General features: G+C 48.5%; 1 protein-coding gene across 3 annotated transcripts in view; it reads left to right on the top strand.

Annotated features, from left to right (window-relative positions):
* Positions 1–1,543: 1,543 nt before the first annotated feature.
* The window catches only part of LOC148480691 (rab GDP dissociation inhibitor beta-like), a 32,360-nt gene continuing 11,995 nt past the window's right edge, over positions 1,544–21,908 (top strand). Inside the window, exons 1-7 of one of the 3 annotated variants that reach the window (XM_088453983.1) lie at positions 1,544–1,588; positions 8,466–8,573; positions 12,488–12,584; positions 16,057–16,191; positions 16,977–17,175; positions 17,854–17,985; positions 19,813–19,912. In XM_088453983.1, coding sequence (XP_088310109.1) covers positions 1,544–1,588; positions 8,466–8,573; positions 12,488–12,584; positions 16,057–16,191; positions 16,977–17,175; positions 17,854–17,985; positions 19,813–19,912 — 816 coding nt within the window. Of the gene's footprint in view, positions 1,589–8,465; positions 8,574–11,028; positions 11,194–12,487; positions 12,585–16,056; positions 16,192–16,976; positions 17,176–17,853; positions 17,986–19,812; positions 19,913–21,908 lie in introns of those variants that run through there. The other 2 variants (XM_088453985.1, XM_088453984.1) reach the window with 2 other exon arrangements.

Here is a 21,908-nt window from a genome sequence, read left to right as displayed (position 1 = left end):
ATACTGCAGTGCAGCACACGGCTCCTGTCACTGAGGGGGAGTCTGCACCCCCTTTGAGTACGGCCTCCTATGTGCGACTCTGCATGTGAGAAAGAAGCTGCGTCCACTGACCACGCCCCTGACACTCCCATAACACGCCCATGAGATGGCCTTTTTTTTCCGTTCACTTCAGGCCATCTCCCAGTCACCTCCCAGGAATTCCCGTGGCTTCCCGCCGCAAGCTAAAATGGGAATGATCCCGCATGCGCCGTAGGGGTTTTCAGGACTTCTCGCGCTTACGCAGTAGCAAATTGCGCAACTGCGCAAAAATCAGGGCCTTGTAACACTTGCGCCATGAGAGTCTTTAGGGATTGTTGCGCACGCACAGTAGCAAACAAAAAAAAATGGCTGAACTCAGTGAACATTGGCATCACCTGCGGCTCTGAATGCGGATGTGGTATAAGAGATAGACAGTAATTAGTTAGACAATGTCTAGATAGACACCAGATGTTAGACAGTCAATAGTTAGACATTGAAAAAAGTTAGACACAAACAAAAGTCAGACACACTAAAGTTAGACATGTAAAAAGTTCGACAGGTACAAAAGGTCGACAGGGTCAAAAGTTCGTAATGAAAATGGTCGACATAACAATGGTCAGCAATTATTTTTTTTTGTTTTCTAGCTCTAATCTTCACCCTACCCCACCCTCCAGGTGCCTAACCCTAACCATCTGGGTAAGTGCCTAACCCTAACCGTCTGGGTAAGTGCCTAACCCTAACCATGGGGGTAAGTGCCTAACCCTAACCGTGGGGTAAGTGCCTAACCCTAACCATGGGGGTAAGTGCCTAACCCTAACCGTGGGGTAAGTGCCTAACCCTAACCATGGGGGTAAGTGCCTAACCCTAACCGTGGGGGTAAGTGCCTAACCCTAACCGTGGGGTAAGTGCCTAACCCTAAACCTAACCCTAATCCTAAAAAACTAAAAATAAAATGTGTCGACCATTTTTGTCGATCTTTTTCATGTCGAACTTTTGACCCTGTCGATCTTTTTGCATGTCTAACTTTAGTGTGTCTGACTTTTGTCTGTGTCGAACTTTTATCCTTGTCTAACTATTAACTGTCTAACATGTGGTGTCTATCTAGACATTGTCTAACTAATTACTGTCTGTCTATAGTCCGGAACCCCTGAATTAGGCCTGATGTGAGTAAAATGATCCAAAGTTGGTTTGAGATTTCCCATTTATTAGGGTTTGAGACAGCACTGGGGATAATTTATCTGAATTTTCCCTCAGGAGCTATAATGCGTTTTAAAATATAAACCTTCATCACAAAACGACTATAGAGTATAACATTATAACATTGTCTCCGCTCTCCCAGGCTGGGAGGAGAAGCCTGGCTGTATTACTCAGATGGATTACAGGCAGGCTGTCCCAGCTTTGGGTCATTGGCCCAGTGGCTGCTGAAAGCTGGTAGGTAATCAGCGTCTGGCAGATCAGCTTAAGACAACACCCTGGAGTGAAAACCGAGGTCTCCACGGATGTGAGTAACGGACCCGTCTCTGGCATGGAGGAAGAATATGATGTCATTGTATTGGGGACCGGACTGAAGGTAGGAGAACCGGCTCCCCTAGGGATCTCCCGGGCACATGTCGGGCAGCATTGGGATCCGTGGCTGCAGATTACATCTTATGGCATTTCTAGGTCAAGAGGGGGCTCATCCTGGGATAGGCAACTGACCGTCATTTACACAACAGCCAATCAGGCCTGTCCTGCAATGATTATAGCTAGTTCTAGTTACATTGTAAGCGAATAGGGGCAGTAATAACTTTTCCCAGTATTTGATCTTTGGTTTTTTTTTGCTGTATCTGTTATTTTAATGTTTTATCTACTGTTTGCACTTGCTTCATAACTTCTACTGCGCTCAGGAGGCTGTTGTGTTTTATATTTGTATTTTTTCAACTTTGCAATAGTTAATTAATAAAAGCATAATTCATTTGTTTTACAAGGCAGAAAGCGATACACCCAGATACAAGATATTACATGCGGGATTTACGTAGAGAGCCAACAAAAAAACAAATCAATGATACAAGTTACAAAACAGGTCCCCGGGGGTAGGGGTAGTTTCCTAATGCTGGAACTGATTCAGACATGTAGGCTAACGCAACATCATCTGCGATTTTCGCACGGAACGCAGCTGCGACAATATGCTAATGTCTCCAAAGCTTACCCGAGCATAGGGACGCACACTGCTACCTTCTATTCTATTCTAAAATGTGTTTTGATGGCAGTTTTGCAGCGGTTTTGGCCTTAGTAAATCTGCAGATAGCAAAACCGCCACCAAACCGCAGTCAAAACACATTTTAGAATGGAATAGAACAGGGCTGTCATTTAGAAACCGCCACCAAACCCCCGGGGTTTAGAACAGAATAGAATCCGCCACCAAACCGCCGGGATTTACAATAGAATAGAAACCGCCGTCAAACCGACGCTTCTGTAAGCCGCTGCTTCCCGGTGGGTTGCAGGTACATATTTAAAACGGCTGCTTTACACTGACTCCGGGTGCCGTTTAAAACATTCACCTGCAACCCGTCGGAAAGCAGCGGCTTACAGAAGCTGCTGCTTCGTAAATTCTGCCCTAGATGTTAGACAGGCAAAAGGTCGACAGGGACAAAAGGTCAAAACAGTAAAGGTCGACATGAAATAAGGTTGACCTGTACAAATGGTCGACATGGTCAAAAGGTCGACACATTTTTTTATTTTATTTTTAGAGCTAGGGTTAGGCAGTTACAGCAACGGTTAGGGTTAGGTACCAGGAGGGAGGGTTAGGGTTAGGCCCTTACCAGCGGGTTAGGCACTAGAAGGGAGGGTTAGGGTTAGGCACAAGGGGGAGGGTCAGGGTTAGAGAAAAAAAAGTGTTGACCATTTGTATGTTGACCTTTTGACCCCGTCGACCATTTGTACCTGTCGACCTTCTTCCATGTTGACCTTTTAACTGTCTATCTTTTATATCACACCCCAGATGGAGGCCTGCAGCATGAATGTAATTCTTAAGCTGCATACACACACAACGATTTAGTTATTGAACAATTTTAGTAAACGATTTTCGTTCATTTTTTCAAGGGAAAAATGAACGAAAATCGTTTACTAAAATCATTTACTAAATGTAATGAACGATTTTTTGGAACTACAAACGATTTTTGCATATTCCCTTACTGAAAATCGTTGAGTTGGTCAGTCTCACTGAACTACAAACTACAAACGTGAACGCGCATGAATGAGAATCGATTTTTTTTTCAACAATTGAACGATAAACGATATCGTTATCGATAATCGTTCAAAAAATCGTTGTGTGTGTATGCACCTTTACACATAATACATCACTCATGCAGCAATGTTTTCATAAAAGTCCGGTCAACGCTACTTCCGGGACTGTGGGGGTCAGTCAGACCCGGTCGCAAGCACCGATGTGCTCGCAACCCGGTTGATGGGTAGCCCTGCGCACGCGCAGCGGCCGCACTGCGCGTGCGCAAGCCCCGGAGCGAGAGAGAAACTCTCTCGCTCCGGAGCTCGCTACAAAAGGGGCGGCTGTAGAAGTTGATCGACAGCTCGCCCCTCTTTGTAGGTGGGATGGGGGGGTGGTTTCCAAAATGGAGGCGTTAAGGAACGCCTACCGTTTTGTGGGCGGCTGCACTGACATCATCAGTGATGTCAGTGGGGAGCTTCCTGCTCAATCAGAGCAGAAAGCTCCCTGGGGCTTGCGAGTGCCCAGACCGAACCTTAGGGTCTGGTCGCAAGCCCCAATGGTCGCGATGTTGATCACCATCGCAACCATCACCCTGGTCGCTAGCTAAGCTGTGGGTGGTAACCCACAACTTAGCTAGCGACCAGGAGGTCGCACCAAAGAAAAAGAAGCGCCCGCCCTCATTCAGAGAGAGCGATCGCTTCTTGCGAGCACCTCTGAATGAGGTCCTGTGTCCCCATGTGATGCGGTCAGTTACAGTCACTCCTGTGTCATGTAAATTCCTGTCTGCGCGCTGCCGCCTCAGCTGACATCACTGGCAGATCAGCGAAGCTGTCAAATTTAAGCTGCTAGGAGGATTGAGACTCTGCCACCAATCAGTGGCTTATATATCAATCTAACATGTCAGGGAAGCGGGATTAGCCTTATTTTGTCCACCACAACAGAAGCACAGTAGGGGCTGCTCACTAAACGTCCTCCAGATTCAAACCTGGAAATGATAACTCCCTAGACGTACCGTTTTGTACTGCCGCTCCTGTTCCCAGTTAGTCAGCTAACTAACTCCTAAAAAATAACAGGATCTGATTGGTTGGTACTTTGGACCTGATTCAGACCCACTCGCTAGATGCGTACGCTCGCTCCCAGCGTATGCAAATCTGGCACACACCCAGCAAGTCAGGCGATCGCACGACAAGGCATAAGCACGTCCACTATGTCTTGGCGTGCGATCACTTTCTGTATGCAGACGCCCACTTGCGCACATCATCTCTAGGAAGTGTATGTAACCATCCGGACATCGGTTATGCACTGCGATCATGGCAGGCTGAAATACAACCAAGTGACGTGTACAATGACGCACCTTTGCTAATTAAACTCAGTTTTTGCGCCCAGACACACCTGCGTTCGCATCATCACTCCCCTGTTCACAAGCACCTTCCCCTGTTACCACCCACAAACGGCACTATCTGTCACGCATATAACTAGATGGGTGACCACCCACAGCTTTTGCGAGTGGCCAGGTGATGGTCGCGATGGTCGCGACCATCGGGCTTGCGATGAGACCCTTGTGGTAGGGTCTCATCTACCGCAAGCCCCATTGAGCTTCCGGTTCTAATAGAGCCGGAAGCTCACTACTGACATCACTGGTGATGTCAGTAGGGCCACCCACAAACGGCAGGCGTTCCTTCAGTAACGCCTCAGTTTGTCCAGCCACTCTCCAACCCCGCCTACAAACGGGGCGAGCTGTCGATCAACATCGACAGCCGCCCCGATTGTAGCGAGACCTGGAGCGAGTGAATTTCTCACTCGCTACGGGACTTGCACACGTGCTTTGCGCACGCCGCGTGTGTGCAATGCACAACTATCGACCCGCTTGCGAGCGCAAAGACCTTGCGAGCGGGTCTGAATCAGGCCCATAGCACCCTGAGCCTCCAGCCTGTCATTTACTCAGGTCACTCAGAGAAAATAGGAAATGAATTTAGCAACTAATTAGCTATTGATGCTTACTGTATCTGTCAAGTGCAGGTAAAGCTGGTCACACAGCCTTCTCCTTATCTTCAGTCCACATTAACCGACCTGTCCAATAATTATCTGGTCACTTTTATCTGTATTGTTATCAGGTATCGGAATTGTTGTGGGGTTCATAGATATTGTATCTAAAAGCAATAGGAGGCACATAGGGCCCCACATTTACAAAAAAAAACCTTTGGGACTAGAGCAGTGGTTCTCAAGCTGAGGGCCTCATTCAGAGGCGGTCGGAGGATGCAAGCGGTCGCTCAGAAACTGGGCGGCCGCTTGCATCCTGACCGCCCGTCTCTGTTTCGGTCGTTAGGCTGTGGGTTTACACCCACAGCTCTAACGACCGCTCCGGTGATGATCGCGATGGTCAGAGATCATCGCGACCATCGGGGCTTACGACGAGACCCTAGGGTAGGGTCTCACTTGTCGTAAGCCCCGGAGAGCTTCTGGCTCTGTCAAGACCATCGCGACCATCGGACTTGCGACGAGACCCTTGTGGTAGGGTCTCGTTGCCGCAAGTCCCAGTGGACTTCTTGCTCTTACAGAGCAAGAAGTCCACCCGCTGCCATCACTTGTGATGTCAGTGGGGCCGGCCCTAGATGGTAGGTATTCCCATGGGAACGCCTCCGTCTGGGAAGCCACGCCCCCGGCACGCCCACCAAAGGGGGCGTGCTGTCACTCAACATTGACAGCACGCCCCCTTTGTAGCAAGACCCGGAGCGACGGCGTGCCCGTCGCTATCCGGGTCTCGCGCATGCGCACGACGGAGCCGCCTCCGTCGTGCGCATGCGCACCGGGCTCAGCGCTCGCGAGCGGGTCTGAATCTGAATCTGAATCAGGCCCTGAGTTCCCTGCTCGAGGGATTTTAGGAAGACCTATATGTATTTTTGCAAAAGAGGAATTACCTTTATTGTCACATACATTACAGTATTTTCCAAAAAGCCTACCTGGGGCATATTTACTAACCAGTAGTTTGTCAAAGCCACTGATCATTAGTGTCTTTGACCGATCGTTTTCAAAGGGAAATATAAATAAATGCTAAAGGCTTGTCAAACATTGCCTTAGTAAATCTATCCCCTTCTTGCAGAACTAGGTTTGAGACTTTGCTGAGTGATGTCACTAGTTCCCAGTAATTTGATTGGATGGTCCATCCTATGTGTATAGTTGCCAAGTACAGTTTAAAGGTTTGAGAAATATATAAAAACATATATATATATATATATATATATATATTTATTTATTTATTTTATTTAATTTTTTTTAATTTTTGGCCAAATCTGCAGCTGGAAGCCCAAACTCGGGCATTTGATTTTGTTCTCCATTATTTATAAGGTTTAATACATCTACCCCAGAGTCTCCTCTCATGGCTGTCATCCAGTACCGCTGGGGAGTTGAGAATTGCTAAGATGCCCTAGAGAACTTTGGGCCTTATTCAGCAGTGCACGATCGGGAATCTGCGCAGGTGCAGAACGGGTCTGCGATCCCACACGGTACTGGCTGCAGACTGATTGACAGGGAGAGAGGAAGCCAGGATCTCCGTCGGTTGATGGAGATTTCCTGGCTTCTTCCTCTCATCGGCGGCGGACGGCTGCTTGACCCCATGGGTCACCTTAGCCGGCCGATGTTCCGCAAAGTATCCGATGCTGCGTTGGACAGCGCAGCTCGGTTACGTAATGCAGCAGGAGGTGTGGTGCCTCCTGCTGCATTATCATATCAGCACAGACGGAATAGGTAAGCTGCTTGCGAGCAGCTTTGCAATTCCGTCCGTAGCTGAATCCGGGCCTTTAATTGGTAAATTGAGTTTCTGTTGATTAAATTTGAAAAAGAGCTGCACATTGCTGTTTCTTTAGAAGTATGTAATATCAATAGAGATAAGGATTCCGCATTGCGACCCATTGTGGGGCGTACGTCAGTTTTTTCTTGAATGTTCTCACACTGCGGAAGCTCCAGAACTGTGCGCACGCAGGTGCAGGCGACGTCGAGTCATACACATTTAAGGAACATCTCCATATACCGCTAAAAAGGCGTAACGGGGCTATAACGGAGCGCTGTCATGAAGAAATACAAGTTGAGTGAGGACATGTCACAGCACTACGGGTTATGCATAATTGCACATAAGTGTAAATACCACCATATCCAGGCTCTGTATAGGGGGCACAATTGCACACCGATGATGACTAGTAGTACTCCAAGGGTGCCTGTAGGGGGCGGATGCACGGCATTCAGCGAATAGATGCAGCCTTTACCTTGTATGTGGAGGCTTATGTACATCTGATTTCCGTTACATGCTGCATTGGGCCCACGGTGACCAACTGATACCCCTTTCACACTCCCAGCAATAACCCGGGCTATTTCACATGAACGCGCAGCAATCCAATTGCTCAGTGTGAAAGGACCAGGTTAAAATAACCCGGGTTGAGTGACCCGGCATTTCATCCCGAGTAACGGGATACGGTGCGGTGTGAACAGGTAATCTGGGTCGATGTGACCTGGGACCAGTTCACAGCATAGGAAGAGCCAGCGCCTGGAGATTATCTAATTTCCCTGTGCTGGCTCGGCACGTGATGGCGGTGACATCATTGGGTCGCCAGTCTGATAGGGGTCTCACCCCGGATGGACCCGTGTACAAAATCCCGGGTGCGACCCAGGAAAGCGGTGTGAAAGGGGTATTAGTATAACTGAGCTCTGCTAATTAGTGTCCAAAGGTATACAATAGAATATTGCCACGTAATGGCCAGATTAGTATTATCTATTATATAATCTCCCATGGTGTGTGTCTAGCACATGCTCCCCCTCCCTCCTGGTGGGGACAGACGATGAGTGAGAGCTGGAGGGAGGGCCCGCCCCCTCACAGCTCTCACTGACTGCCTGCTAGGTCACAGACCACCCCGCCAAAGGAAGAGCCCGGCCCAACCTGTTTACCATCACCCACTGGGTAAGGGGAAGGACTGGGAATAACTGGGAGATAGGAGGAACAAAGGAGAAGGGAGAAAAGGGGAAGAAGGAGGAGATGAGAGAAAAAGAGGGAAGGACAGAGGGAGATGGGAATGAAGGGTGAAGGACAGGGCAGGAAAGGGGAAAAACAGGAGGAGCTGGGAGGAACACGGGGAGAAAATAGGGAGAGAGAAAGGAAAAAATAAAAAAATCACTGCACAACAGATATTAACCCTCAAATGATGGGTCAAAAATACTAGTAGTTTAATAATCAGCATCTTCCATCCATCTGTAGGAATGTGTGCTGTCCGGGATCATGTCCGTGAATGGGAAAAAAGTTTTGCATATAGATCGGAATAACTACTACGGAGGAGAAAGTGCATCAATCACGCCACTGGAAGAGGTGGGTACTTTATAATCATCCTAAGGTTTCCTAATTGTGCTAAAGAGAGTTTGTACACGAGGCCATGGACAGAATATGGAACTTTCCGGTTATGCTTAAAAGGCCATCAAAGCCACTATCTGACCTTGACATATAATAAAGGCTGTGTACTGCTCAATTCAAATATATTCCTGAAATAGCTGAACTCTTTATACTTCATTTAACAAGTCCATCATGCTATCTCACCCGTCTGCGGCAGGTTGCCTTGTTAAAGGAAGTAACTGAGCAGGCAGAGGGCCTGATTCTGACCCGCTCGCGAGCGCTGAGTGCTCGCAAGCGGGTCGATGGTGCCCTAGTGCGCATGCGCACGACGGAGGGAGCTCCGTCGTGCGCATGCACGAGACCCAAATAACGACGGGGTAGCTGTCGTTGTGGGTCTCGCACCAAAGGGGGCGGGCTGTCGATGGTGAGTGACAGCACGCCCCCTTTGGTGGGCGTGCCGGGGCGTGGGTGCCCAGACGGAGGCGTTCCCAAGGGAACGCCTACCGTCTGGGTCCGGCCCCACTGACATCACTAGTGATGGCAGTGGGAGTGATTTTGGCTCTGATAGAGCCAAAATCACTCCAGGGCTTGCGGCAGCGAGACCCTACCGCAGGGTCTCGTCGCAAGCCCGCTGGTCGCGATGGTCTTGACCATAGCGACCATCATCATGGACGCTCACATAAGCTGTGGGTGGTAAACCACAGCTATGCGAGCGTCCAAAAGGCCGCTCCAAATTTAACTAGGACGGCCCTGATTCAGAGCGAGCGCTCTGGTCAGAGCGTCCAGCTCTGAATCAGGCCCAGAGTGTGAGTGACAAATTTGTAGTCCTGTCCTGTGCCTGGGTCATAACTAGAAATATGAGATCCCCATAGCATAATATTGGTGTCTAGAGAAGGTCATTCTCTCTTCCCGTTCCCTCATGCCCAGAGCAGAATTTAAATTTAAATTTGAAGCCCTAATGTACAGTGGGCCTGATTCAGAGCCGTCGCTCTTTCAGAGTGCTCGCTCTGAATCAGGGCGGCATTTTTTTTTGGGGCCGGCCTCCTGGCCGATCGCTAAGCTGTGGGTGACCTCGACCTTGCGACGAGACCCTTGTGGTAGGGTCTCGTCCATCGCAAGCCCCAGTGAGCTTCCGGCTCTAATAGAGCCGGAAGCTCACTACTGAGGCCGCCCCCAAACGACAGGCGTTCCTTCGGGAACGCCTCCGTTTGACCAGCCACCCCCTCTGCGCTCCTAAAAAACTGGGCGAGCTGGGAGGAGGGGCCGTCGCTGGTCGGGTCTCGCGCATGCGCATGCCGGAGCCGGCTCTGGCGTGCACATGCGCAGTGGGGGACCATCGAAACGCTTGCGTTGTGCGCACGCGAGCGGGTCTGAATTAGGCCCTGTGTTCTGTGGCTTCTGATGTCATGAGATGTCAGCGGCCACACAACAAGGTCAGTAAGATTCCTGCTATCCACAGACTCCTGACTAGTCTCCTCCTCTAGCACTCAGAGAAGATGGCAGAAGTTTGGAACAGCATGAGTGGCACAATAAGGAGCCCGGTGTCACGGCCAGGGTATTTCAGCATGGCGTTAGGAGAGTGTTACCTGTGAGGTCGTTGTGGCGCGGGCTGTCTGGTGGCGGAGCTGGTGTCTGGCGGGGGGCTTTGGCTGCGCACCTGTTGTCACTCTGCGCTGGTAAGGCCTGGCGGTGTCTCCGTTCCGTTTGGCATGGGCGCCGCCATCTTGCCTTCTGGCCATGTGATGCGGCTGGCCAATCCTGGTGAGTCACATGTTCCCTCCGGCCAGTAACAGCACGGCATGGGGTATTTAGGAAGGGTCAGTGCCTTCCTTCTTTGCCAGTGCAACGTGTATCTCAGCCTAGCTGAGAGGAAGTTCTCTGTTTTTATCCTGTTCCTGTGAATTCGCTGTCTGCCAGTCTGCCTGTCAGCTCCTCGCTTCCGCTGGACTACCCCGCTTCCTCCATCACCCTTGCCCATACCTGAGTGCCTGAGCCTGCTGACATCCTGCTCATTTGCCTTAGTTCTCTACCTGCATACCTGGCTTATTATTTCCTGCATCACTACCTGCATACCTGCTTGATTGTTTTCAGTCTCACTACCTGCACACCTGGACAGCTCTAATTGATTCTACTTGGACATTAACCCATTACTCCCACCACAGAACTCTTGTGCGCATTTATATATTCCTGGACTTTTATTTACTGCCATATTTTATGTCTACTCAAGCACTTATTAAAAACCTAGTTTTTTATTCAAACCCGCTTCTGTGATCGCTCCTGCTACCACCCTGGGTCCACAAATAACCCAGAACATAACACCCGGTTGCTGAGGGGCTCTCATAGGACCCCTCAAATACCACTAACCCTTCTAATTCAGTAACTGCACCCGCCCACTGAATGAGCTTCATATACAGAGAAGAGATGAGCTGTTCGGATTTTGCTGAAAACAGAACACACCAGAACTTTGGGGTTCTGAGTCTCAACAAGTCCCAACTCATATCATTTTTTGGGTTCCGAGTACAACTGAGTCCCGGCTCGGGTCTTCCTGCAAGTCGGATCTCTGATCTAAAAAGTGGATCTTGCGTGTTTTTGATTGGATGTAAGTGTCTCCCTTGTGATTTCAGGTGCCAAAATTCACTGGAACTGACTGGAAATTATCTTATTAATACTATAGGAACAAAAACAGGCCCAAGTTACATGATTTTAGCTGTTTTTATAAAAAAATATTTAATGAAAATCAAGACACTAGAGGCAGGGGCGTCTTGGAGAGAAGGGGGACCGTGTGCATTCCCCGTCCGGGGCCTCCTCCTCTCTCCCCAGTGGCCGGTAGCCGACTAACGCGCCTGGCCGCCCACCGCAGCATCGGCAGACTCTGGGCACTAGAGTGTGCCCAGAGTCTACTGCGCATGCGCAGATCGCCAGGGAAATGGCACAGCTGCCATTTTCACAGTGATTTCCTCACTGCGCATAACGCTGGAAAAATGGCCATTTTCTTGCGTTTAGAGCAGTGTTGAGACACCCGACGCGGGACCTCGGAGAGGTAAGTTTTAGATAATATGGGTGCAGGGTGTGCGGATCCAGGGGGGACCCGCGTGCACCGCACACCCTGCACCAGGACCGTAACTAGGGTAGTGCGACCAGTGCCATGGCCTCCCCTATCTCTGCCATGGCCCTTTTTCAGGTGCACTATCTTATGTCCCTATTTAAAAATTAGGGGGGAGGGTGCCAATGCTCTCTCTGGTACAGGGCACTAAAATGTCTAGTTACGGCTCTGTCCTGCACCCATTATAGATACGCCCCTGACTAGAGGGTGGTTTAGTTAGCCAAAACCACAACACAAACACTGATAATACAGAGTCAGTGATGTCACAGCAGCCTGACTGCAGTTTTATCTTTTTGACCTACAGTACTTTACATCCCATTAGGTCACAGTGGTTTATTTATTAACATTCCTCAAAGATATGTGACAGGGTCCACAGCTGTGTAATGGTTCAGGAAATCTAAAGAACTTTTTTTTTTTTACACAAATGCAGTAGAATTTCAGGTTAACGCTGAAATAAGGGCCCCAATTATCAATGAGTTTTATCCTACACAACGAGTGATAAACCTTATTGTGTATGTTAATGTGGCTCCAGCCAATCAGCTCCCAACTGTCATCTGTTTGAAAAATGACAGTTGGGTGCTGATTGGCTGGAGCATCATTTATCACACGCAATGAGTTTTATCACTCGTTGTGAATGATAAAACTCGTTGATAAATGAGGCTCTATGTATTTTAACTTAAGTACGTGAATAAAAAAGCAGGGTCTATACAATATTTTGCAATTTAAATGAGCCTTCTTGTCTACTGGAATTAATATCATTAATATAAATTATTCTCTATTTATTTTCCAGCTTTATCGAAGGTTTAATGTGATTGGTCCCCCAGAGCCCATGGGTAGAGGGAGAGAATGGAATGTCGATCTCGTACCAAAGTTTCTTATGGCAAATGGTAATGGAATAACCTAGGGGGAGATGTATCAAGCTGTGAAAAGACTGGAGTAGTTACCCATTGCAACCAATTAGCTTCAAGGTAGCATTTATCAAGTACATTCTATAAGGAGATGATTGGTTCCTATGGGCAACTTCTCCACTGGTGCACATATCCACTCTTTTCACTGCTTGAAACCTGGGAACTGAGGGGGAGATGCATCAAACCATGGAAGAAGTAAAGAGAGATAAAGGGGTCTATTTACTAATACCCCTTTTACACCAGAGCAAAAACCTGGGTTTTTGCTGGGTCTACCCGGGTCGCAGCTCAGTGTAAAAGGGTCTCTGAAAAATAACCTGGGTCAAGTGACGCTGCAATCCAACCCAGGTAGCTACCAAGGTTGGACCCAGGATGGACCCAGGTAATGGTGCAGTGTAAATGGTGCAACCCAGGTTATCTGACCTGGATCATGCCTAAAATGAGAGGATTGGTGGTTGTGGAGCATTCACCTCCCACTTTTTATGACCTCACAGGTTTAGCAGGGCAGACCTGAGTTTAGTGTGAACAGGGCGGACCTGGGAGTAACCCAGATCAAAGGTGCAGTGTAAATGGGTCGGACCTGGGTTTTTGGTGGAAAAGAGGTATAAGCTGTGTTAGGAGATAAAGTGAATGGTGATAAGGTACCAGCCAATCAGCTCCTAACTATTATTTTTCAAACACAGCCTGTGACATGGCAGTTAGGAGCGGATTGGCTGGTACCTTATCACCGTTCACTTTATCTCCTAACACAGCTAACACTGGGCCTTATTCAGACCCACTCGCGAGCGCTATGCGCTCGCAAGCGGGTCGATGGTGGCCCAGTGCGCATGCACGAGCCGTTGCTCCAGGTCTCCGTGCTGTCGATGTTGAGTGACAGCACGCCCCCTTTGGTGGGCGGGCCGGGAGCGTGGCTGCCCAGACGGAGGCATTCCCATGGGAACGCGGGAGTGCTTTCGGCTCTGTTAGCACTCTGGGACTTGCAGCAACAAGACCCTACCACAAGGGTCTCGTCGCAAGCCCGATGGTCGCGATGGCCCTGATTCAGAGCTAGCGCTCTGTCAGAACGTCCGGCTCTGAATCAGGCCCTCAGAGCGAGCGCTCTGAATCAGGGACTTTGTCTCCATCCAAGGCTCAGTAAATAGACCCCAGAGACACACAAAAGCATCCCATTTTTTCATTACCAGTTATTTATATAGCGCACACATGTTCAGCAGCGCTTTACAGAGAATATTTGGGCATTCACATCAGTTCCTGCCCCAGTGGAGCTTACAATCTATATTCCCTATCACATGCATGCATACTAGGGTTAATTTGTGTTGGGAGCCAGTTAACCTACCGGTATATTTTTGGAGTGTGGGAGGAAACCCACGCATGCACAGGGGGAATATACAAACTCCGTCCAGGTAGGGCTGTGGTGGGAATCGAACCCATGACCTTAATGCTGTGAGGCAGTAATGCTAACCATTACACCAGGGGTTCCCAACCACAGTCCTCAAGGCACACCACCAGTCCAGGTTTTAGGGATAGCCATACTTGAGCACAAGTGACATAATTAGTACCTCAGTTATATTGATTTAACCATCTGTGCACAATCATGGATATCACTAAAACCAGGACTGTTAGTGTGCCTTGAGGACTGAGGTTGGGAATCACTGCATTACACCGTCTGTGCTGCCCTTTTTGTTTTTTGTAGCCTTGTAGCCTTGTAACCCATACTATTTATTATAACAAGACGTTGCTTGTCCCCAAAAGTAACGAGAGTAAGATTTAGCAAATGTTTTACAGTATTAGTCACTCACCAGGGTTGTGCTGAGCAGCAGATTTTCACTGCTTGTCCTTATAGTTTGTAAACTTTATTAGATAGTCTCTTGAATCTAATCAATTAAATCTAAATCAAAATATGACTTAGTTGGATCCCACACTGCCTGTATGAATAAGAGCCAGCTGAGCATCCCCGAAATGAGATCCGGGAAGTCCCGTTACTCCAGCCAAGGCCGCAGCATGGTGTCTATCGACCACACACTAGACCGCAAGAGAGAGAATCGTTTCCAGTTTTGGGATGTAATAATTCTTTTACATTCTACGTTGTCACTTTTGCTGACCCAATTTTTTTATGATGGGATCGATGACTGTTAGCGCAAAACATTTCTATTAAAATGGCATTGTCATTGCTCTAAGGGCCTGATACAACACGGATCGCAAGTCTGCAATCGCACGCACCCGTTCGCTGCAAAACTATGCGAATGAATGTGATCGCAGCACTATGCCTCTTATAAAGCTGCCCACTTCCCATTACATACATCCGCAAGTCAGTGAAAACATCGGCAACATCGAGTAACATCGGACCCATACGCAGAGTTGTGGTTGAGCTTGACATGCCTCACAATCTGCGCAGTTTTCTGTCGCCATGTAGAGCTCTGGCTGCGTATGCCCTCGCTGGGGCTTAATTATGCACGCCCCTGTAACGGCGTTTAAACGCACAAGCACGCCTCCGTTCCTTTGACCACCCCTCCCCCCTCCATCCCCAAACGGCACTTGCTGTCACTCATTTCCTTGTGTCTCTACGTATCCGCTGCATTCGCATATGCGATCGCAGTGGCTGGTTCGCGCATGCGCACTGTGGTGCAAACGCATGTGCAGAGCGCAAACATCGACCGGGTGTGTGCAAACACAGACCTGCGACCCAAGCTGTATCAGGCCCTAAGCCAAACTTGCCTACCCTCCCGATTTGGGCGGGAGCCTCCCGAATATCGAGTGCCGCTCCGGTCTTGCCGGAAAGTCAGGCAAGCCTCCCGACAGCCGCCGTCCCTCCCGACACCTGACAGAGTTGGCGACGCAATTCACGCTGAATCGCATCATCGTGGCCCTGCCCCCTGCTTCATAACGCCGTTTATTCCGGCATTGTAAAGAGGGGGCGGCGCCACGATGACGCGATCTCGCGTTCACGTCCCGATCCCGGACCCAATTTGGCAGTATTGCCCAGCCATGCCCCCTACTGAAAGTAGACATTCAGCTCCCTCCCGGAAAGAGGGAGCTGAATGTCGGCAACTATGCCCTAAGTATATGGTTAGGTCTAGAATAGAGGGCTGCAGGGGACCTGTGACGTCAAGGGGCAAGGATGAGAATGGGGTGCCCAAAAGTGTCCCCTCACGGGCTCGCTACGCTTCCTGGTCTTTCATATCTTTCTGGTTAGCGCTACTTTAATTAAGGTATATTATATTTATTCTGGGTCTGATTCAGAAATGGATGCTGTTTTTTTTTTTTTTTTTTTGCAGCCGATGGTTGGGGGACTGCACAAGCGCAGTGTGCACGTGCCTCCATACAGTTGCAGCGTCGGCCGCAGTACCCTGTAAGCCGTGGAATGACTGACATGCTGCTGGCGTTTGGGGGCGGCGTCGTGGAGGGTTACAAAAATCTATCTTAATGTCTCTGCTCTTCCTTCTGCTCCTGTTAGGACAGCTGGTGAAGTTGCTTTTATACACAGAAGTGACCCGATATATCGATTTCAAAGTGGTGGATGGAAGTTACGTGTACAAAGCTGGAAAGATCCACAAGGTGCCATGCACGGAGGAAGAAGCCTTAGCCTCTGGTGAGGGGAGAGGTTCAATAACTTCTGTCATCATTCTATTTGTCTGTTAAAAATACAGTTTGACCTCTTTTCATGAGGAGACTGTGGTGGCAGCCATTTTGTAGAGTATACAGCCAGCTTCCATGAGAAATTGCGAGGCCCAGTACAAAGGAAACAGACAGGACTCTAGATCCTACCAGTGTTTATAAACTCCCCCACATGCTACTCAGACCTCCTCACATGCCCAAACATGCCCCTTAGGCCTCTTTGTGTGCCCCCAAAGGCCTCTTCATATAACCATCAAACCCCCTCATATGTCCAGATATCTCCACACACATGTCCTCCAGACATCTCCACAGGCCCATCAGACCTCCCCACATTCCCATCTTACCTCTTCATATGCCACCAGAACTCCCCCATATACCATCGAGTCTCCCTTCATGCCCTTTATATGTCCATAAGACCTCCTCAAATACCCACAGACCTCCCCACATACCCTTTACATGCCATCAGACCTCTTCCCAATTTGCTTCCCTTTTCCCATGCCATTCTTCTGCCCACTTCCTCTTTGACTTGATGTGTTAATTCAAGGGTGCAGGGCAGACAGGTCACGATGAGCCCACCTCAGTCAGTCTGGGCCCTTTATACCAGCACTTCCATACCCACCCAATGGTGGCCCATTATGCACCTTATCCATTCAGTATGACCTAGTGAGATCACTGAGATGCCAAGTGCTTTGACTGCCAACAGGCTACAATCTGCCCTTACAGGACCCCTATACTTTACACTGCTTTTCTTGGTTCCAGACTTAATGGGCATGTTTGAAAAGAGACGTTTCCGAAAATTCTTACTATTCGTTTTGCACTTTAACGAACAAGACATCAAGACCCATCAGGATACAGATCCCAAGCGAATGACCATGCGGGAATTGTATCGGAAATTTGACCTAGGTCCAGAGGTTGTGGCATTCACTGGTCACGCCCTGGCCTTGTACAGGACAGATGAGTAAGTAGAGACTGGTTTTAACGGCTAGGGTTCATTATTTTGGGTAGGGTGGATGATAACATTATAAGCGAACTAGGGATCCAATATGTTGGGGGCACCTAAAATGCCGTGTTCCAAAATGCTCCACTAATTTGAACTGAACACATCCTCAATTTCATTGACTGGCAGTGGGTAAGAGGGAGCTTAATTAACTGACATAATTAAGTAAATTAACTTGAGCATGTCCTGCGCACTTCCCACCTTGTCTAGTGATGCGCACAGCGCTGTACTGCGATGTCGGCATGCAACCCCCAGACAACAAGCCACGCAGGAGCAGCAACAGGCAGCATCACAAGGACTGACATCGCCCTTCTCTATCTTCTGCCCTTGCTTAGTCCATGGAATGTAGGAAGCAGGGGAGGGGACCAGCGCCTGATTGGGCATCACAGGCTGAGAGGTGCCTGATAACCTTTTAACGGCACTGGGTGGACTGGTGTAAGCTGTGTTCTGGAAACTGCTGTCAGGCATTCATTCAGTTTTAGAACAAATGCATTACAAATAAGTTTCAGCCACAATCTAAATCCAAGCAAGTGTGGAGGTGACAAGAGGTTGTAAGAAGCCGATAAAGGATTAGGATGTGAGAGCGGAATGAAGGAAATAATCTTTTATTTTTGTTTTTCTTTGTTTCTTTCACTGCAGCTACTTGGATCAGCCGTGTTTAGAGACCATTAACCGAATTAAACTGTATTGTGAGTCCCTGGCCAAAAACAGCAAAAGCCCTTACCTGTACCCTCTGTATGGCCTGGGAGAGCTGACGCAGGGCTTTGCCAGGTGAGACACCACCATGTGATAATTATCAGATCCTACTAATTAATTCCATATAGAACATCAATTGGGAATACACGATCCAGAGCAGTACTGGGCAACTGGCAGCCTTTGGTGGCCCTTGTGAGATTTCTCTTCTGGTCCTCTTAGACATGACCAATTTTTTGTCTCTTTGTATACTGGTCTGAGGCACCAAGGACCACAGGGAGGTCCTGAAAAGTGTCTTACTGCCCATCCAGTGTCAGACTGGGAACTGAAGGGCCCACCGATCTCTCTCTCTCTCTCCCCCCCTCTATCTCGCTCACTCCCTCTCTCTCTCCCCCCCCTCTCTCTCCCCCCCCCTCTCTCTCTCTCCCTCTCTCTCTCGCTCTCTCTTTCTCTCTCTACCCCTCTCTCTCCCTCGCTCCCTCTCAGCCCCCATCTCTCTCTCTCCCCCCTCTCTCTCTCTCCCCCTCTCTCTCCCTCTCCCTCTCCTCCCCCATCTGTCTCTCTCACCCCCTCACTTCAGCTCTAGCACACATCTACTAAACAGACATTTAAGGAGATTATATTATAGATGCTCTTAATACATAATTATATACCAGATTAAGTGGGTGCATGGGGAAAGTATTGTTTGAGCACTTCATATTCACAATTGGGCTCTCCAGCTGTTGTGGAACTACACATCCCAGCATCCCAACATACATCTCTTCACTCATCTCAAAATATCTCAAAACCCGACCTCTCCGCTCAGCACAAGATCTGCGTCTCTCATCCCCATGCATTACTTGCTCCCATTTACGGTTACAGAACTTTCTTCGGGCTGCACCCACTCTATGGAATGCCTTACCACGCACAATAAGATTTTCCTCTAGTCTCCAGTCCTTCAAGCGTTCCCTGAAAACTCACCTCTTCAGACAAGCTTATCAGATTCCAGAACCGACCACATAACCTTCATAGCTTCCATGTCTTATTACATCCCCTCTCACAGTCCACACATAACCTCACACATCGTCTTTCTTTCACATACTCCTGACATTTGGCCGACATTCCTGTGTGACTGGATCATGCAGCCCACCAAGAAACTGTGCATTCTGGCCGGACCAAATTGCAATATATAGCACCTATCCTTGTGTATCAATGCCTATTTCCCTATAGATTGTAAGCTTGAGAGCAGGGCTTCCTACCTATATCTGTCTGTTATTAACCTGTTTTGCTCTATAAATGTTTCCAATTGTAATGCGCAACGGAATATGCTGCTCTATATAAGAAACTGTTAATAAATAAATAAATAAAAATGTTTTAGTATGTCCGAATGGTAAAACTGTGGCCGCATGTTGAATACTACTGTTGTAAGCTCTCTGCTAGTGGCTTCCTATTGCTCCATATGGTCCCATCCCCGATTGGCTGCGCATCCAGCATCTGCATAGCATGACCTTGAATACCAATAAGAAGCTGGAGGTAGAAAGGTGGAGGCTTCTTATTGGTCTACAGTCACCCCTAAACTTCGCTTTATGTCTAACGTTTTATTACCTTTTTTAGGTTGTGGGAGCCCCTGTTACATGGGGACCCCATGTCTAGTGCCGCAGCCCCCATCTATATCCCAGGTCTCGATTTGAGAGATATGGGGGAAAATAAAGTGAATTATATCATGATTTGATTTCTATCCCTGGTGGTAACCAGTGTGTCCAGTCTGCGGAACATGGCGCCCATAGATTAACATAGAAAGTCACAGAAGAAATACTGAATTGTCTTAGAACAGCCCCTTTAATCTCTGCTGGCTACCGAGAAATGTATCTGCCTTGTACAGAACAAATAGCTGATGTCACATTTGTCTCCCCTCTGCTCCCTTAGGCTGAGTGCTTTGTACGGGGGAATTTACATGCTCAATAAACCCGTCAATGAGATCCTAATGGAAAAGGGACAGGCCATCGGAGTACGGTCCAAGGGAGAGGTGAGCATGGATTACAATTGTCTACGTCATTTGTTGCACAGGTCCCGTTATAACAGTTATATTACGTCTTACTACAAACAGACAGACAGGGGTTTCACCATCCAGCTTCCTGATGCATCTGCTCTCACACTTTACCAAACAGGTGTCACTGAAAAAGGTGAAGCTAACACAGGGCCTGGTGTAGGAATGGACATCGATCTTTAATAACCATCGATGGTTAACCACCAAGGGTAGATGGGTTTATTATCGATGGCGGAGATCCAATGGTTCTCCAGCATTGATGGTACAGAGCTCTCCCATGCTTTTTATTTCTACTTGGCGCCTGGACATACAGCCTAGCTACGCCTCCCCTCCCTAATTTAAACTGCAAAACCCCGCCCCCACCTCTGATTGGCCCGGTGAGATATAGAGCAGGGATGGTCATCAGTAGGTGATACAATCGATTGTTCCCTGTTGATGTTGTAATACCATCGAGGTTAACCATAGATGGTGACCATCAATTGTTGACCCACTGATGGCTATCCCTAGCCTGGGGTGAAGGGGCATACTTGCCGACATTTCGGCAGGGGAATCCGGGAGGGGGCTGACAGGTCCGTCCAGCAGAGAGGATGGGGGCGGATCAAATAGGCGGAGCGGGGGGCGTGCCGATGCGATCGCGTCATCGTGGCCCCGCCCCCCGCTTTATAATGCCAATATTACTGGCATTATAAGGCAGGGGACGGGGCTACGATGATGCGATTCAGCGTGAATCGCATCATCACACCCCCGCACCGCCCACTTTTGCGGGTGGCAGGGGGTTAGCGGGGTGCTGGCATCCATTCCGGGGGACTTGCCTAGTCTTGCGGGGTGTCTGGAGCGGCACCCGATTTTCGGGAGGTTCCCGACAGTCCCGGGAGAGTAGGCAAGTATGTGAAGGGGGGGTCTGTGGATACCAGGTCCCACTCCCAAGGCCCTGGCTCTACTCTCCGTTCCAGTGCATGCTTAAAATGACTGGGGAGTATTGACGGGCCCTGCCAGTAATTTTGCTAGGGGGCTCAGAAATGCAAAGTTCCCCTCCTGGGTGTGACTCTCCATCTTTTAGAAGTTCAATAATGCACTGTCAAAGGCTTGTAGCTTGTAGCTGTCAAGGGACTTAGAGACTCATCTGGGGGAGTTTAATCAAATCCTCTAAAGTGAGCAAGGGGAAGTATTTCCCACAGCAGCCAATCGAATTATAGCTACCATTAGTCTAGTAAACCCTTTAAAATGATAGATGCAATCTTATTAGTTGTGATGGGTACCCCCCCCCCACAGAGAGACACTTGTTGACAAAACCTGTGTTAAATAAATCAAAATACAGATGTATATTTGTGCATAACACAAACACAAATATGATAACTTAAATAATTATTGGAGCTATCAGCAAGGTAAAATCCATGTGTTATTTTTTTTTTTTAATAATTCTGTTCACTACAATGTGGCACACTATAAACTGGGGGCACTACAATGTGGCATAATATGAACTGGGGGCGCTACAATGTGGCATACTATAAACTGGGGGCACTACAATGTGGCATACTATAAACTGGGGGCACTACAATGTGGCATAATATGAATGGGAGCACTACAATGTGGCATAATATGAACAGGGGGTGCTACAATGTGGCATACTATAAACTGGGGGCACTACAATGTGGCATACTATAAACTGGGGGCACAGCAATGTGGCAAACTGGGGTACTTTAATGTGGCATGCTATAAACTGGGGCACTACAATGTGGCATAATATGAATGGGAGCACTACAATGTGGCATACTATGAACTGGGGGCACTACAATGTGGCATACTATAAACTGGGGGCACAGCAATGTGGCAAACTGGGGTACTTTAATGTGGCATGCTATAAACTGGGGCACTACAATGTGGCATACTATAAACTGGGGGCACTAAAATGTGGCATAATATGAATGGGAGCACTACAATGTGGCATACTATAAACTGGGGGCACTACAATGTG

The sequence above is a fragment of the Taudactylus pleione genome, unplaced genomic scaffold (genome assembly GCF_031769625.1).
Source record: "Taudactylus pleione unplaced genomic scaffold, aTauple2 ptg000607l, whole genome shotgun sequence".
Classification (NCBI taxonomy): domain Eukaryota; kingdom Metazoa; phylum Chordata; class Amphibia; order Anura; family Myobatrachidae; genus Taudactylus; species Taudactylus pleione.
The sequence above is the reverse complement of the archived record's forward strand: the minus strand, read 5'-3'. Positions and strand labels throughout refer to the sequence as shown.